Genomic DNA, 16,411 nt, shown 5'->3' with positions numbered 1-16,411 from the left:
GCCTCTTCTTGAAAACTGCCAGTGAGGGGGAGCTCACCACCTCCCTAGGCAGCTGATTCCACTTTTGAACTACTCTGTAGCAATTCAGAAATCCAGGTACATACTTGGGGGATTCACATGATCAGCCAACCGCCTCCTTCCTTACTCAGCAGTTCCTGTACTGTAGGACTGAAACTTGAGCTGTCTTGGCCTGATGGCAGATTCTATCCTTTGGCGCACTCTTGAAGTCCTCTTACAGAAGAACATTCCCAGTCTGTGCCCCCTGGTGTCTGTACAAAACTGTTGCATGGAGCAAACAGAGTGGGTCTCCAGAAAAGCCTGCAGCTTACCTTAGCAAGATGCATTTCTGGATCCTTCATCTCGGAGGGCAAGATCCCAAAAGGCAGTTAGTTTAAAACATACCTCCTGTTGATCTGCCGTGTAAGCCTTGCTTCAGTAGCTTGCAAATAATAAAAAAAAGATAATAAAACGTCAATAAAATTAAACTAAGTACAAAGGAAGGGATAGCACCAGCCTAACGTAGTATTTCAAAGGGAGTAAACTGGCAGCTTTCGTTCAAAGAATTCCTTCAATGGATAACATCTGAACCAACTTTCTAAAAGGTGCCAACAAGTGAGGAAAGGAAGACCGGCCGGGCAAACCCTTCCACAAAACTGTTTATTGTATCCACTTAATCTCCACAGACTGCAGGGACCGTTGAAGCAAGAGTGTCTTTTCCCACCAAATGGCTGCGTGAATCCTCTTCGCTCTGCTGACTGTGTGTGTGTCCTGGTGGGGGTGCAAGACAGTGGTGTGTGTGTGTCTAGGACACAGTTTGTATGCTGCTTAATCCCCAGTGCAATATGCAATTATTTACTTTATATTCTGCTCTTCTCACTTTAACTCGGTGGATTACGCAGTGTAAATCGATGCAGTCAATAGGATGAGACGTCTAATAAGCAAGACTTGCAATATTACTTATTATTATTTTTTATTTATTTTATCATCTTTGTCTTCCGCCCTCCCCGCCAGCAGGCTCAGGGCGGATATACAGCAGTCTGCAGCAAAGCAAAGAGCATATTGGGTGTGAGGAGGTGAACGCAGCGAGGCAACATTAAACAATGCATACATTAACGCACATATAAAATATTCAGAAAGAGATGAGCATCTCATATGACTTAAGGAAGCATCAGGCACTTGGTTTCTATGCGTGTTGTGGCTCCACTCTCTCTCCTTTGCCTCAGTGCACTGTGGTACATCGCCATGCGTCCGAGCTTAATGGTTAAAGTGGAGTCCTCTCGTATGAAAAACTGTGCTATGTTAGGGTTTTTTTTTTCTTTTCACCAGTGGCATTTCTGAATGAAATGTTTCTTGTCTGTTTTGTTCACCTGGTTATTTTTCTTTTCATCTCCTCTTTCTGAAAGGACCTCGTGGAACAGAATGAGGCTTTGAAAGCTCAGCTCCAGAAGTTCCATTCACAGATGGCCGTTCAGGTATGCAGCCAACAGAGCGGCTGTGTGTTTTCCACAGTGCACAGTCCTCAACCTTTTTTGAGCCAAAATCTTTGGATTTTTGAGAGGGGGGGGGATTGGTGAGCACCGCCCGAAAATGGATGCCAAAGGAGGTGTAGCCAAACTCAAAACAGGCGAGGAAGCTTTTCTTTGAATGAGGCCCAACAGCAATAGACCTACCCTCCAGCAGAGGAATTAATGGTGGGGGCCGGATTGGGAACCTTGCTGTTGTGGTTTCAGGGTCGGGTTAGGAGCAGGAAACCCTGGTTCAAATAATTCCTCTTGGTATGAAGGTCGCTGAGTGTAACATGGGTTTAGGTGGGCGGCCGTGTTGCTCTGCCGTAGAAGAGCAAAATTAGAGTCCGGTAGCAGCTTAGAGACCAACGAGATTTCCAGGGTATGAGCTTTCGAGAGTCAGAACTCCCTTTGTCAGATAACACGTGTAACGTGGGCACGTCTGCACCGAGCACAGTTACTGCGTCAAGTGTACAGCTGATCTTGGATTCCTCCAGGGATTCCTTGTCAGCTTTGTTGTTATTCCAGTATCAGGGCAGTCTTAGCCGGTGGACAACGGGGGTAGCTGCCCCGGGGCCCATGCTGACCATCCATGGCCCCTGACGGTAGGGGGAGATCTGGCTCTTAACTGCTACTCTCCCAGGGGAAGGGCCACCCCTTGCTTCGCCCTGGTGCAGGGGGTGGCAGAGATTCTGGGGCTCCATTGTGGTCCTCTCTCCAGGCCCCCCAAATCACTACGACTGCCCTGTCCAGTATAACTATCCTTTGTGGAAGAGACTCGAAGCAGTCATTTAACTGATCACTCAAGGAAAGAGCCGTGTCCATCGTGACTCGAAAAAGTCTCTTAGATTGTGTGCTGCTCTTGGGCTTTGAAATGGGTCGTTTTAAAATGCCTTTGAACCTCGCCGGGCCCAGTCAGGTCTTCAGACAGGCCCTCTCTTTAGAGCCGGCCCTTTTCAGCTGGGTATCTTCTGTCTTTCAGAACTCTGCCTCAGCCCTTGCAGAAGAACTGCACAAAGTGTAAGTACTGTACACCCCCTCCCCCAATCTCTCCCCGGGTTTGTGACTTCATTTTGTGTGTTTCTTCAGAGGAGGAAAGGTATTTTGGAAGGAAGCTTCGTCATCACCAATATTTTTACCTTCCATTGTTACAGATTCCGCTTAGAAGCTATAAACGTCTTCAAAAGGATTTCCCTTTATTGCTCAAAGTTTGCAGCGTACTGTTCCATGATGTTTTAGCAGAAGAGATTAGCTCTGCCCCCTTGTGTTTAAAATACTGAAATGTTACATTGTAGGGCTTGGTGATGACTTAGTGTGCGTGGATGAGGCTTGGAGTTCTGTTTCCAGCAGGCTTTTGTTTTTATTCTCACTTTTTAAAGTCCTGAAATGTAAGCATCAGACAAAGCTGCCTTGTTCTGAGTCAGGCCTGTTGGCCGATGTGGCCTGGCCCAGTCCCTTTGATTGGCATCTGCTTTGCAAAGTTTTGGGCAGGGCTTTCCCCCAGCCTATTGATGGAGAACATTTTTAGCTGTAGAAGCCAGGGATTGAACCTAGGATCTCCTGCGTGAAGAGCCCATTATAAGCACTTGCATCCAGGGATTCCCCAAATCTGTTATTTTCTCTGGTTTCTGCCCCGCCAAGTGTCTTAACTGGTCCTCTTTCTTCCTGTGAAGTGACACTGTGGTACTGTATGCTAACAACATGAAACTATCTTCTACTGAGTCAGACCCCTTGGTCTAGCACGGTCAGTATTGTCTACTCTGACTGGCAGCTGCTCTCCTGGGTCACAATTGGAGGTCTTTTATATTATGTACCTCTGATCCTTTCAAACCGGAGATGCTGAGGACTGAACTTGGGGCCTTCTGCACACAAAGCAGACGCTGTACCCCTGAGCTGTGGTGTGGCCCCTGTTTTAATGTAAAATTGATGTGCATCACACATCAGTTTTAGCCCAAAAGGTTTGGCCCAAGCTGATAAAAAAGGAAAGCACGAGTTACGTGGGCCTGGAAGACCTTCTGCCTTTAAATGAGAGGCTCAAAAGAATTAAGGAGCAGCCCCCCCCCCCCAGTACTGCAGTATGCTTTAACTTGCCTTTGGCGGATACTGTTTTTGTAAGGCTTTTTGCTTTCCTTAAGCTTTTGCTTTCCGTACTGGCAATTATCAGAAGGCAGGAGGGACGTGCCCTGATTGGCAACTCTCCCTGTCAATTGACTCTCTACTTTCCAGCCCGGGCAAGGCAAGCTTTTTTAAAAAAAAGGATGAGTAAATTCTCTACTCTCTTAAGATCTCTCTGTCTTGTTAGAGAGGCTGAATTTGGCTTTTGAGAATGGTGATTATAACGATAACCCCCTCAGAACATTGCCTCCACGGGATCACAGAAACAGCAAGGGGGGTGTAAAGCCCTTCCAAAAGGGTCCGGTTTTGCATTGTCATACTGTTGTTTCAGTGAGTTGTGCGTCTTACTAGAGTTAGCCCTCTGTCTTGATGTTTTTTTCACAAATTACAAGTCAGCTTCCCAACCAAGCCCCAGGTGGTCAGTCTGGGGAGTGCAACGCAGTTGGTAACCGCTCTGCCTTTGATAGCAACAGTCTGTTTGTAGACAGGCATTCACGCTTATGACTGATGTTCAGAATTTCGGAATGCAGTTCTGTTTCCATCCAGTGCGGTGCTGGTGCTGGTTTTGTTTTTTCAGCGTTGGTCCTGCTAAAACTGGTAACTGCCGATCCTTTCTTGTGTGTATTTTTTGTGGGCCAAGAAAGCAAATGCCTCAGTCGAGAGTAGCCATCAAACCAGACGCAGTGTGACATCCCCAGCCTTGACGAGGCATCACTAGTGAGCGTTCATGTATTTGGTTTTTGAATTTCAGAATTGCAGAAAAAGATAAACTGATCAGCCAAGCGGAGGACTCCTTAGCCGACGAACGCCTCAAATTAGCCAGCAAGGAAGAGGATCTAATGGTAGAGTGAAAACTCAGATGTTACCTGGGGAAAGGTGTTGTGAGTTTATTTACCCAAGCAGCATCCTGTAGGATGGACATGTTTGTGCATCTTTCATTCTTGAGACAAGATAAGGGATGCATAAATTGCATCTGTCCTGTATCTAGCTAGGCTCTTCATTACGCTTAATGTGACCAAGAGATGGATCTGCCCTTCCTCTTGCTTGCTAAGCACAAATACACGAGTAGGAGGCAATTGCCAATTAACAAATTCAAGAAGGCAAAGGCATATATTAAATACAGAAGCAAGGACGCCGACAGTAATTCACTTGACTTCTGTATGGGATATTTGACTGGTTGGTGCTTGAAATTGACATGACTTACTGACCTTTTTGTATGGTGGACGTTCTTTCACCCCTGATGAGTTCATCTGATGAAACACCAGAGTCAAGCCAGCACTGTTCGTAGGGTGACTTGACGTGCCTTTGGCTCCACCCGAAAAACTATTAAAAGGACTTTTTTTACAACTTACATTGCAATCTTTTATGGAAGCTTACCTGTGGGATGTTCTTCCTGACTGAATTTGTGCAGCACCATCAGGATACTATAATTGTTTGAAATGTACCTTGCATTGTTATGTTGACTGTGTAAGAAATTTTGACTGTATATGAAGATAATATTCTGTATCTAATGTATGCCTTTGACTTCTTGAATTTGTAAATTGGCAATTGCTTCGTACTCGTGTATTTTCACTTCCTAGCTGTGGATTTTGAGTAGGTACCTCCCTTTGTTGCGGCTAAGCACAAATGGCAATGTGGCTGCTGAGTATGGGATGGCAAGGCATACTTCCCCCCACCCCTAGGGGTCATCAATGCTACAGTCCTTAGCAAGGCAAATCACAGCAGAGATTACTGTCCCCCCCACTCCACTGGCTTCATTTCAGCGCTCGGCAGCAATGCCCTCTAAATCAGGGGCATTCCAGTCCAAAACAATAGGTCGAAATGAGCTAGGCTTAGGAGATCTAAGATGGCTCTTGGCAGCAGGGAACTGGTCTCCAGAAGTGGCCCAGCCATCAAAGTTACTCCAAGGCTTCAGCGGTTTCCTTGAGTAGGGCTGTTCCCTAAAGGTGGTGCCACCACAGAACAAGGCTTTAGTCTACATGGGTGATGGATGGTGCAGTGAGCAAGGCAGCATCTTCAGACCCCAGGGGAAGGGGAGGAACTTGGGGCAAGAAAATGCATTGTGGGTGACTATCCATTTTGCCTAACATTTCTAGACCTTATTGTCGTGGAGATGTTTTGGAAGTGTGCAAAACATTTGCCTGTGAGCGACTCCACCAAGCATGCTGAAGCGGGTAATGGGAAATGCCGTGGCTGTTTGGCTCTGCCCAAAACATGAATCTTGTTTCTTCTTTCCCCAGGCTGTACAGAATATGAACATGACCTTGAAAGCCGAAATGCAGAAGTTGCAAGCTCTAACGAACGAGCAGGTAAGCACGCCACTTGCGTTCTTTGAGGGGCCCTGCCTCATTGCTGGCTGTGCTGAATATTGTTGGTTGCCCGCTCAGCGGTGAGGATTTTGGAAAAAAATCTTACAGAGGGTAAAAAAGATGAAGCAGGCAACAGCTTAGGATAGTGTCGCAGGAGCCTGGTGCAAATCTCACTTTTTGACAAAGAAATAGACTCTTGAGCCAGGTCCTAATTTTGAAGGTAAGAGTTCCCACGGCTCAGACCTGCGCTTCAACCTGGAATCTCCTTCATCCCCTAATCCTAGAATCAGGGCTTTTTTTCAGCTGGAACGCAGTGGAACGGAGTTCTGGAACCTCTTGAAAATGGTCACACAGCTGGTAGCCCCGCCCCCTGATCTCCAGACAGAGGGGAGTTTAGATTGCCTTCTGTGCTGCTGGAGCGGCGCGGAGGGCAATCTCAACTCCCCTCTGTCTGGAGATCAGGGGGCGGGGCTACCAGCCATTTGACCATTTCCACCGAGGGCGATTTAAACTTTTAAAAACTCCCCCCTTGTTCCAGCGGACCCAAATTGACGTCATTGGCCCTGGGAGCATGCATGCACTTTGCGCGAGCACATGTGGTACCAGTGGCACCACCTTCCACCAAGAGTTGCCCCCTGTGCTGGCAACCTACTGAGTTCCACCACCTTTTTTCCCAGAAAAAAAGCCCTGCCTAGAACTGTAGGTATTGGGTAGGGTTCATCAGTATCCTTTAAAAAGCATTCTTGACATGTTCTAGCACAAGGGCTCCCAACCTTTCTGATCCTGCAGACACCTTTGAAATTCTGACACAGAGTGGAGTGCGCAGCTTCCATAGGAGGCGAAGCCACACACACACACACCCCACACACACACAGAAAAGGACAAGTGGAGTAAATCTTTAAAAAAACACTTGGAAAGAGGAGTGAGAGAGAACGGAATCAACGCCGTGGTAGCAACTGTCACCAAAACTTTTGATCTGCACAAACATATGATCTCTTTGTGAAGAGCAGAGCCACCCAAACCTTTGGAACCACCAAAGTGCCTAGAGATGGATCATCTTGGAGGCAGATAGTTCACTTTCTCTTGTAGGGGTTCCACCTGGTCTGAAGGCCGCCTGCGGCGTTAAAGGGAGAATTCTCCTTTTTCAGGATCACAGCTTTTTTCGCGATGCTGTGGTGGTGAAGCTGCTTTCTCCCAAACTGGCTTCTCTATCTCTCAGTCGTATTTTTCTCTCGCTCTTCCTCCAGGGAGCTCAGGGTGTGGCATAAATGGTTCTCTCCTCTGTTTTGCCCCCTTGACAGCCCTGTGAGATAGTTTAGGCTGAGAGTGACCAGCTTAGTAGCTGAGAGGGGCCTCGAACCTGGGTCTCCCAAGTCTACTCAAGCCCTCAAACTGCTACAGCGCGCGGACTCTTACTCCAGTTAGCGTACGGAAATTCTGCAGCGATTAGATTCAACTACCTTGTGTGTTCTCTCTGATCTTTCATATGGGCACATGCGTTGCTTTCCCAAGCGATGGCACCCTGAGCGTCACCAGCCCCTCGTCTGAAATAAAGTGCTTTTCCTCCTTGAGATGACTGCTGGAGAGCATTGAAGTAGAACGCGGTCTTATTGAGCAGCCGCTGAGCGGGTGCTGGTTCTGTTGCCGAGGCAGAGGAGAAAGTGAACGTGGACCCTTTTTTGCTTGTAGTGGAGAGATGGGCAAAGTGAGGCTGCAAAGCACAGGCTCAGCTCTCGAGATATGTGGGCGGTGGGGGTCTCCGAGTCTGGCTGTGATGTGATGTGCTCAGCGGTGCTCCTCTTCTTTATATCTAGGCGGCGGCTGCACTAGAGCTGGAAAGGATGCAGAAGAGGTAAACCGTAGCCTCCAATAAACTACCATGCACGGGACAGGGAGTAGGGGGCTAGTCCAGCCAGCAGTGCTGTATTCTCAAGCGAGAGGCAGCCTCCTCCTCTTAACCTCCTTTCCCCCCTCCGTTCTTCAGTACTCACGTCAAAGATGACAAAATCGGAATGCTGGAGGAGCAGCTGCAAGAACACCGTTCCAATGCTGCAGATGTACAGGAAGAACTTCAGGTATCTCGTGGCTTGGGGCCGGCTTTCCAGAAGTGTGATGGTCGATTGGCAGCAGGGTGTGGAAGGGGCGGGGCGGTTTCAGAGCATGGGACGATTTTCAGGCCTAGATCCAGTCAGAAAATACTTTGGAAAATTCGACATGGAGAAAAGCAGTAATGGTGAGCTGTCTGGCAGCCCTGGCTGAGTGCATCAGACTCAGTGCGGGGCACAGGACTGTTAAGGAGAACAGTGGCTGGGAAGGCACTACATTACACCTCTGTTCCCAGCACCACCCACATGCACCCAGCCAGGATTTCCTGATGTTCTTCCAGCTTAACCACAGTCACTAAGACGGGCCCCCAGTGTGGCACCCATGGGCATCGTGGTGCCTGGCAAGAACTTTCTTGGTGCTCACCAAGTGTTTTTAGAAAGGGGACAAAGCCAGACGGGGCTTGGTGCACAGCCGGTCTTCCGATTGGCCGTTAGAGAGCTGATTGGCTTAGCTGAGTTTTTTTTTTAAAAAAAGCTGCCTACGTTTGTTGCCTGCCCAGAGCAACAGGGAGATACACATCTTGATTGTTGTTTTTCAGCTACAATAAATATGCTTTTTTCCTGCTCTTCAGAAGACTCGAATTACAACATAGCTGCTTGCAGCCGCATTGAGTTAGATCTCAAAGATCCATTCCACCAGCAGAGGCACTTTTCAAGACACGCCTCGAGTCTGGGAGCGGCTCCTTCTGCCAGAAGAAAGCACCTCTGCTCATGGAGGGGATTCATGAAATCCTACCCTCTGGCTTTTTGCATTTCCTTGCTGTCAGTTTCTGCTCTTCTGGGTGTTGATGTTAAAATGTTAACAGCTGGCGCCTGTAGTTTTCTTGATAGAAGAGGGCCAGTGTGTAGACCTGGGTGTCCCATGCTAGGCTGATCTCAGAAACTGAGCAGGGCCGGTCCTGAACAGTACTTGGATGGGAGACCGCCACAGAAGTCCAGGGTCACTGCACAAAGGCAGGCAATGGCAAACCACCTCTGAACGTCTCTTGCCTTGAAAACCCCATGAGGGGTCGCTGTAACTCGGCTGCTTGATCGCACTTTACACACACACAGGGGCCAAAGTAGATGGGGACATGAACTGCATATTTGTTTTCCCTGACTGCAATCAGGAGAGGACAAGTGGGACCCCCCCCCCCACACACACAGAACACCTGCCAGGGTGGTGGAGTTTGGGGGAGAGAGGTAGCTGTGAGCGGCCAACCAGCCAGAAGCAGAATAATAAAGTACGCAGGCGCCCGCAGTCACTCTTCCTTTATGCCCCCAGGGCACACATCTGCCATACAGCTGTTTTGTTTGGCTCCAAGATGGAGCTGTGAATCAAGACTCGCTCGGTGACTTTGGACCAGCCACGCAATCATCCTTCCTCCTGCTTCCCCCTGCAATATGGGGACTGTTCTGACTTCTTTTTCAGAGAAAGTTCTAGCGGATATTAGGGTCATGTATATGAAGAACTTTGCAAAGTATTCAGCATATTAATAATAATAATGACGATGATGATGATGATATTCAATTTATATGCCACCCTTCAGAGTGACTTAACACCCACTCAGAGCGGTTTACAAAGTACGTCATTATTATCCCCACAACAATCACCCTGTGAGGTGGGTGGGGCTGAGAGAGCCCTGAGAGAGCTGTGACCGACCCAAGCTGGGTTCAAGTGGAGGAGTGGGGAATCAAACCCGGCTCTCCAGATTAGAGTCCTGCCGCTCTTAACCACTACACCAAACTGGCTCTATTCTGGCAACCTCTCCTCCACGTAGTGGAGGATGAGAGAGGGTGAACTCTCATCCATTATATAAACCACCCAAGCCGCTCAAGCCCCTGACATAGAGCATCACGTCTGATTCAGGACACCAGGCCTCTCATGGCTCAAGTCTTTCCCTTCCCCGCCCTTGCCGTCCGTAATTTTCTGGATAAGGAAAACGATTGTCTTTCTATAGTCATAGATCCAGAGGAGTTAGCCATGTTAGTCTGTAGTCACAAAATAGTAAAGAATCCAGTAGCACCTTTAAGACTAACTTATTTGTAGCATAAGCTTTCGAGAACCACAGTTCTCTTCATCTCTTTTGCTGATAAAGACGCCTTTCTCCATTGCGAGAGGCTTGTGTGTTTGTTCCCCGTTTTGAAACCTTTGGGATGTTGTTTAGGATGTACCCCCAGCTATTCTGGGAGCCAGTGTGGTGTAGTGGTTAAGAGTGCGGGACTCTAATCTGGAGAGCTGGGTTTGATTTCCCCACTCCTCCGCTTGAAGCCAGCTGGGTGACCTTGGCTCAGTCACAGCTCTCTCAGAGCTCTCTCAGCCCCACCCACCTCACAGGGTGATTGTTGTGGGGATAATAACAACACACTTTGTAAACCATTCTGAGTGGGTATTAAGTTGTTCTGAAGAGTGATATATAAATCGAATATTATTATTTTTATTATTCCTCTCCGTGACATTTTCCTGAGCCAAAATGTTGTTATTCGGTTCTTTCTTTGCTCAGAGCTTCCTCCAGTTGTCGTATTTGACCTGTTAAAGCAGACTCCTTCACTCTGTGACCTTTAAAAGACCCTGGGGACTTTTGCTAGAGTGACTTTCGAAGGCTTACACTCTGAAAATCTTGTTGGTCTCTAAGGTGCCACTGGACTAAAATCTTGCAGTATCCCAAAGTGTGACTCTCTGATCTTGTAATTCTGTTCCAGAATCTAAAGGATCAAAACCAAAGTTTGCAGTTGGAAATTGAGAAGCTGCAGGCTGTCTTGTCTGAGCAGGTAAGCAGGTCTTTGCAGATTGGAAGTTCTTTTTTTAAAAATCTGGCTCCCCCCCCCCCAAATTGGAAACCTTATGGACTACTAAATTTTCCAGCCCGCTGAAATGCTGGTGGAGCTTTTGTGAACTTGGAGCCCGGAGCCTCTGGTAGCGTTGTAAGGACGCTGCTCCATGGATGAGCGACGTTTCTAGTTTTTCCAGCGGAATTGGCCAGGCTGGCTGCTGGCATTGACTACTTGCTGGGCCAGTAGACCTTTAATGCCTCAACTAGCTAGTAGCTCCTCGTCAGTAAATCATAGCCTTAATGTTAGCTTGCCTAATGGTTTGACTGAAGTGCTCATGGTTTGAGAGCAGGCTTGTTGGTTCACACAATATGCTTGTCTGCTCCAGATGGCAGAGTATTAGCCCCTCTGAGCTCACGCTGCCGGACCCAGAAACAGATGTTTTGATGCAGGGACTGGAAAATGGGAGTGCTAGGAATATTGCTGCAGTTATCTGGTTTGATGAGGTCGTGGCAGGAGCGGGTTATGCTTGGTTTTGTTTTGCTGCTTTGGAAGTTGTGGGCTTCATATCTGCCTCGTAAGGTAGCGGTAAGCTTTGGGGTGTGATGAGCCCACTGCTGCATCTGACCCAAGCGAGCCTTTGCATTCGAAAGCTCATGCCGTAATAAAATGTCCTAGCTTATAGGGTTGCCCATGGTTCTTAATTGTGTCTTCGCCTATATGTTACTGCAACCTCCTTTTAAGGATTTGCAGCTACAAAGTTTTCCAGCAGTGAACTGTACCGTTCAAGTCTAAAGAGGCGCTTTAAAATGAAACAAACTAACCTCCTAGCCCTGATCAAGTCAAGGCAAAGAACGTTTCCAGTCCTCCTATTGGAGTTGCTTTAACTGGATGCAGCCAAGACGTAATCTGGCCCTTCCTGTATTTGAGCGAGGCAGAAATACTGCTGAGCTCCACTTCTGGCAGAAGACGGACTTGAGGATGGCTTTGACAAGACGGCTGAAAGTTCCCTGAGGCCACGGGCTGACGGGAGAGAGCCCAGCCTTCTTGATTGTTGCAGGATGCAGAACCTGTCCAAGTGTTTCAGCATCGCGTGCAGAAGCAGAGTGGTGCCTCAGGGGATTAGATGCGGACCACAAATGCAAGAGGCTGGATTCCAAGTAGGCAGATTTTTGGCCAAAGCTGTAGTGGAAATTGATTGTTTTCGTTCTCTTTTCAGGCTAATACAGAATTGTTGGAGCAAATGGAAATGAGGTAAGAGTTATGGGAGCGGGTGGTAATTTTGAACAAAGTCAAGCAGTATATAAAGTAGAAATTACAGGGCCTTTTGCTCTGGTCATTTTCAGACCGAACTTGTGTGTACTTACTCCAGTAGTAAGCATCACTGAACTTAGTAACACTTACCTCCAAATAAATGTACACAACCTGTAGTCCTGTCTAATTTTGGCATAGAACGTATTTCTCCTCTTCTCAGCATTACAGAAAAGGATGAGAAAATCAAGACGGTTGAAGAACTCCTTGAAACGGGGCTCATAGAAATGGCAAATAAGGAAGAAGAGCTGAAGGTAACATCTCGGAGTAACGTGCACTTGGTTTGTGGGTGGCATTGCCAGGATCACAGTCTGCGTCTCCCCCCTGTGCCTGCAAGAGTTGCGTTCCTAGATTTGCAGTAACTACTTGGGTGAACTTGGCTGTCGCCTATATCAGCATTTGCTTCATTGACAGGCTACAGCCACATATGCATTAAACAGAGATCTCTGTTTACAGTGCTGTGAGCTTTTATTTATGCTAGTCCGCCTGTTTCACCGAGTCTGCCTTTTTCACTGAGACTCAGGGCAGAGTACACAATGTAAATCGATACAATCAATGGCTGGAACATTCCATAAACATTCAGTAGGGAATACAACGGGGTAAGGATTGCAAAAATTTGAAAACAAGCAGAAATCCAGTACAGAGTCGTGTTGTCGACGATTCACTTTTTATCCTGGGGCAGGCTCAGTGAGTCATCGGCAACACAGTGATGGAGAAGCAGCGACCACGGAGGCAGTGGGGAGGCCTGGTCCGCTGGTGCGGCCCTCCGGAGGACCACACCACCGCACCAGCCTTCTCCGTTGCTGTGGCAGCCTCAACGGAGATGAGCACCGCGCCCCATCAGGATGCATTGCTAATGCTAAAATAAAAGATCAGCATCGTATGTCATATTAGTTTGCTTAACTATCTAGTAGGAGCATTAGGATAGCAACAGACAGGACACAGTAGTATAATCTACAGTCCTTATCCCATTCCAGCATATCTCTCTGAACCATTTCCTTATAACCCAGTCTTATTAACAGTATAAAAAAAAGTCTTTTGAATAATTCAGTTTTCCATAGTTTGCAAAAAGCCAGGAGAGTGGGAACTTTCCTGATCTCTTCTGACAGACAGTTCCATAAGATGGGGGGCCAAATGTAGACCTGTTACCTTGTGGTCTATGTAGATATGATGGTGGCAGAGCAATGTTGTACAAAGTGGGTCACTAAAAAACAGGTATAAAATGGAGTGTGTATGGAGGGGGGCTTCCTTTCATTCATGCAGAGAACAGGTGGGGGGATATGCTGAGTTTGTCCTATTTTCCCTCAAAGGGTCTCCTTTTGTTCTCCTCCACATCCTGATTAGATACTAAGACTGAAGGTAGGCCTGACAGAAGACACTTGAGAGAAGTTTCAGCGCCCCCATCCTCTTCCCATTTCTCCACATGAAATCTCGCCCATTCCCGAATTCCTTTCTTTGTTGTTGGGACTGGCCAGTGTTTTAAGACGCTAGTTCTCATGTGTCACGTCTAGCTAGACCCTTAGCTACACACGTACTGAAGGAGTCAGTAGTTCAGATCTTTACATTTTCTTCCATATCTGCAGCATGGAGAACAGTGCTGTGGAAACATCAGAAAGGGCTGGGATCCAAACTTACTGCGCCGAGCAAATCTGACATCGTATAAATGGTGACACAGTTCTAATGTGGACACACTCATAGATAGCTATTAATATTATTGCTGAATGTTGTGTGATCTTTCCATCTTGTGACATGCTCAGAGCACACGAGAATCTCTCTTTGACCTTTCCGTCCGTATTTCAAGTTGAGAAAGCCTGAGGGGGTCAGGAAAGCTCCCACTCTTCTGGCTTTCTGCAAACTATGCAGGACTGAATTATTCAGGAGGACTTTCCACTCAGATTAAAGGACTGTGTCATAAGAAAGAGATACCTTGGTAGGGACAGGACTATAGACTAGGCTATTGAGTACTGTCTGCTAATGTAGATAAGCTCCTACTAGATAGATCAGCATTGCTAATTGTGTCAATTACTTATGCTTTAATTCAGAAAGGTTTTATCTATGTGTTCAGCTTTATGCGAGTTTTCAAATTTGTGGCTACCGTACCCCACTGTATCTGTTTTCATTGAATGCCCTAACGGTTGATCATGTTGTATTTTTGCTCTGTGAATGCCCTAGCGATTGATTATATTGTATTCGCTTGCAGTATGTAATCCGCCTTGGATCTTGTTGAGAAAGGCGGATTATAAATAAATAACAATAATAAAGCCAGGGTGCGTGAAAGGGTGTTAAAGAGTGGGATGGGGACTGCTTTTTCGCAGGGAGCACAATTAAGTATAGAATTCTGAAAATGTTTGTGTCCTGTGGACTGCATGCGCGTTCCGAGTAGTCAACAGTGAAAATGTTTTCTTCTTGAAAGGCATTACGAACGGAAAACTCATCCTTGAAGAGCGAAGTGGTGAATCTGCAGAGGGCACAAACAGAACAGGTATATCCAGATGGGTAGCCGTGTTGATCTGTCTGTAGCAGGAGAAAAGAGCAAGAGTCCGGTAGCATCTATAAGACTAACAACATTTGCAGTAGGGTATGAGCTTTCCTGAGTCAGAGCACACTCCTTCAGATAACAGCCAGAATCTGAGTCCATCTGTCCTCATATCTTGGCAGAGTGGCGTGATTTCAGATGCTGGATGACAATAGCAAGTAATACAGCATCTGAAATCACTCCCCGCTCCAAGATATAAGGACAGATGGACTCACATTCTACCTGTATCTGAAGAAGGGAGCTGTGATTCACGAAAGCTTAAACCTCACCACAATTTTTGTTAGTCTTATAAGTGATACTGGACTCTTGCTCTTTTCTACTAGGAACAGTGTATGTCTTTCAGATTGGTCCCTGCTAATTGTAAATTCCTGCTGTAGAAATCAATGAACAGGTTTGGTTTTTAGTTTTATAGCATTGCTCTGTCTTTTCTCCTAGCCACACTTGTGATACTTCTGCTATTGATCTGTCATGTGCTGGATTTATTTTCCTTTGTGCGTATATTATTGTTTACCTTTATTTAAAATTATATTTATCTTCCTTCATAGCTGAAGTCCTTGAGGTGGTTCACAATTTCTTATGAAATACAGGGGGGTTGGATCCCAAAGTCATTTTCCACCCACAGAAGGCACTTCACTTAGAGAAATGGAGTTATTCCTCTGCCCCTCTTCTGTCGTGGTCCACTGACTTCCCTGAAATGTTGCTTCTGAGTAATGGGACCCTTAGGAACAGTATTGGGGGGGTTTGTCAAAATGGGGGTTGAAATGTGAAGGAAAATCAGTGGGCATCCTGCTTCCCTCCCTTTGGATTCACCAACAAAAAAACAACACAGTCGTTACGATAAAAACCAACAGCTTTAATATCTCTGCAGTAAATATCAAATGAACAGTAACAGCAGAAAAATGAGAACAGCAGAACCAACAAAAACTGAAAAACCATCAAGCTTTGGGAAACAAAATTATCCTCCCCTTATGCCAGAAATTAGTCTGTGCTTGTCAGTATATTGTGAGGAAAAAGGAGGGCAGAACCCTACAGGATACAAAAAATGATTCTTTATATAATATTTTCAAAATTCCAAAAGTGCAATGTGCTCATAACACTTCATACAGTGTCTTCAAAGTTTCAAAAATGCAACGTGCTCATAACACTCCATACATGATTCAGTACATATTACATAAACAATCTTACAGGGTAGGATGAATTAAAGGTGATACCATTTAGATAACCAGTTCATGAAATATTTTCCGGGAGAGAATAGCCTACATAGGCTTGAGTCTTTATTTGAAGTCAGTTTATCCTTCTATGTTGTTATAACTTAAGGTAGAAATATCTTAGTTGTTGTTTCATTCCAGCATGGTGCAGATGTAATTGCCAGTGAGGAAACAATCGCTGGGGGGTGCTTCCTCCTGGGATAGCACACCCTGGAACTCTCTCCCCTGGAACGCTCTCAATCTTACCTGTAAAGGACACTGCCGCCCACACCGGGATGAATGAATGTATGGCTGGTGCTTATTTTTACTTGGTGGTTATAAACAGAAGCTCCTGAAGAAGCAGGCGCGAAATCTGTTTGCAGCCGGCCTCAGATTGAGAGCCCGTGGGGGCCTCTGACGGGTGGTGGATCACTCTCCCGCTCAGCAGCAGCCCGATCCTGACCATTTTGGGCCCCTTTTCGGCCATTTTCAGCCCCTTTTTGCCATTTTGGGCTCAATTTCGGCCCTGAATGGCCAGAATTGGGTCCCAAACAGCCAGGATAGGTGATGTCGGGGGGGGGGGTGGCCTATG

General features: G+C 46.6%; 1 protein-coding gene across 1 annotated transcript in view; it reads left to right on the top strand.

The window, feature by feature from the left end:
• KTN1 (kinectin 1) overlaps positions 1-16,411 on the top strand; it is a 142,082-nt gene that overhangs the window by 73,131 nt on the left and 52,540 nt on the right. The window contains exons 12-21 of the mRNA XM_054970579.1: positions 1,404-1,472; positions 2,488-2,525; positions 4,372-4,462; positions 5,861-5,929; positions 7,744-7,781; positions 7,914-8,004; positions 10,717-10,785; positions 12,005-12,039; positions 12,260-12,350; positions 14,510-14,578. Of these exons, the coding sequence (XP_054826554.1) occupies positions 1,404-1,472; positions 2,488-2,525; positions 4,372-4,462; positions 5,861-5,929; positions 7,744-7,781; positions 7,914-8,004; positions 10,717-10,785; positions 12,005-12,039; positions 12,260-12,350; positions 14,510-14,578 (660 nt within the window). The remainder of the gene's footprint in view (positions 1-1,403; positions 1,473-2,487; positions 2,526-4,371; positions 4,463-5,860; positions 5,930-7,743; positions 7,782-7,913; positions 8,005-10,716; positions 10,786-12,004; positions 12,040-12,259; positions 12,351-14,509; positions 14,579-16,411) is intronic.

Source organism: Eublepharis macularius, chromosome 2 (assembly GCF_028583425.1).
Source record: "Eublepharis macularius isolate TG4126 chromosome 2, MPM_Emac_v1.0, whole genome shotgun sequence".
NCBI classification, from domain to species: domain Eukaryota; kingdom Metazoa; phylum Chordata; class Lepidosauria; order Squamata; family Eublepharidae; genus Eublepharis; species Eublepharis macularius.
Note: the sequence above shows the minus strand (reverse complement) of the source record. Positions and strands in the feature narration are given on the sequence as shown.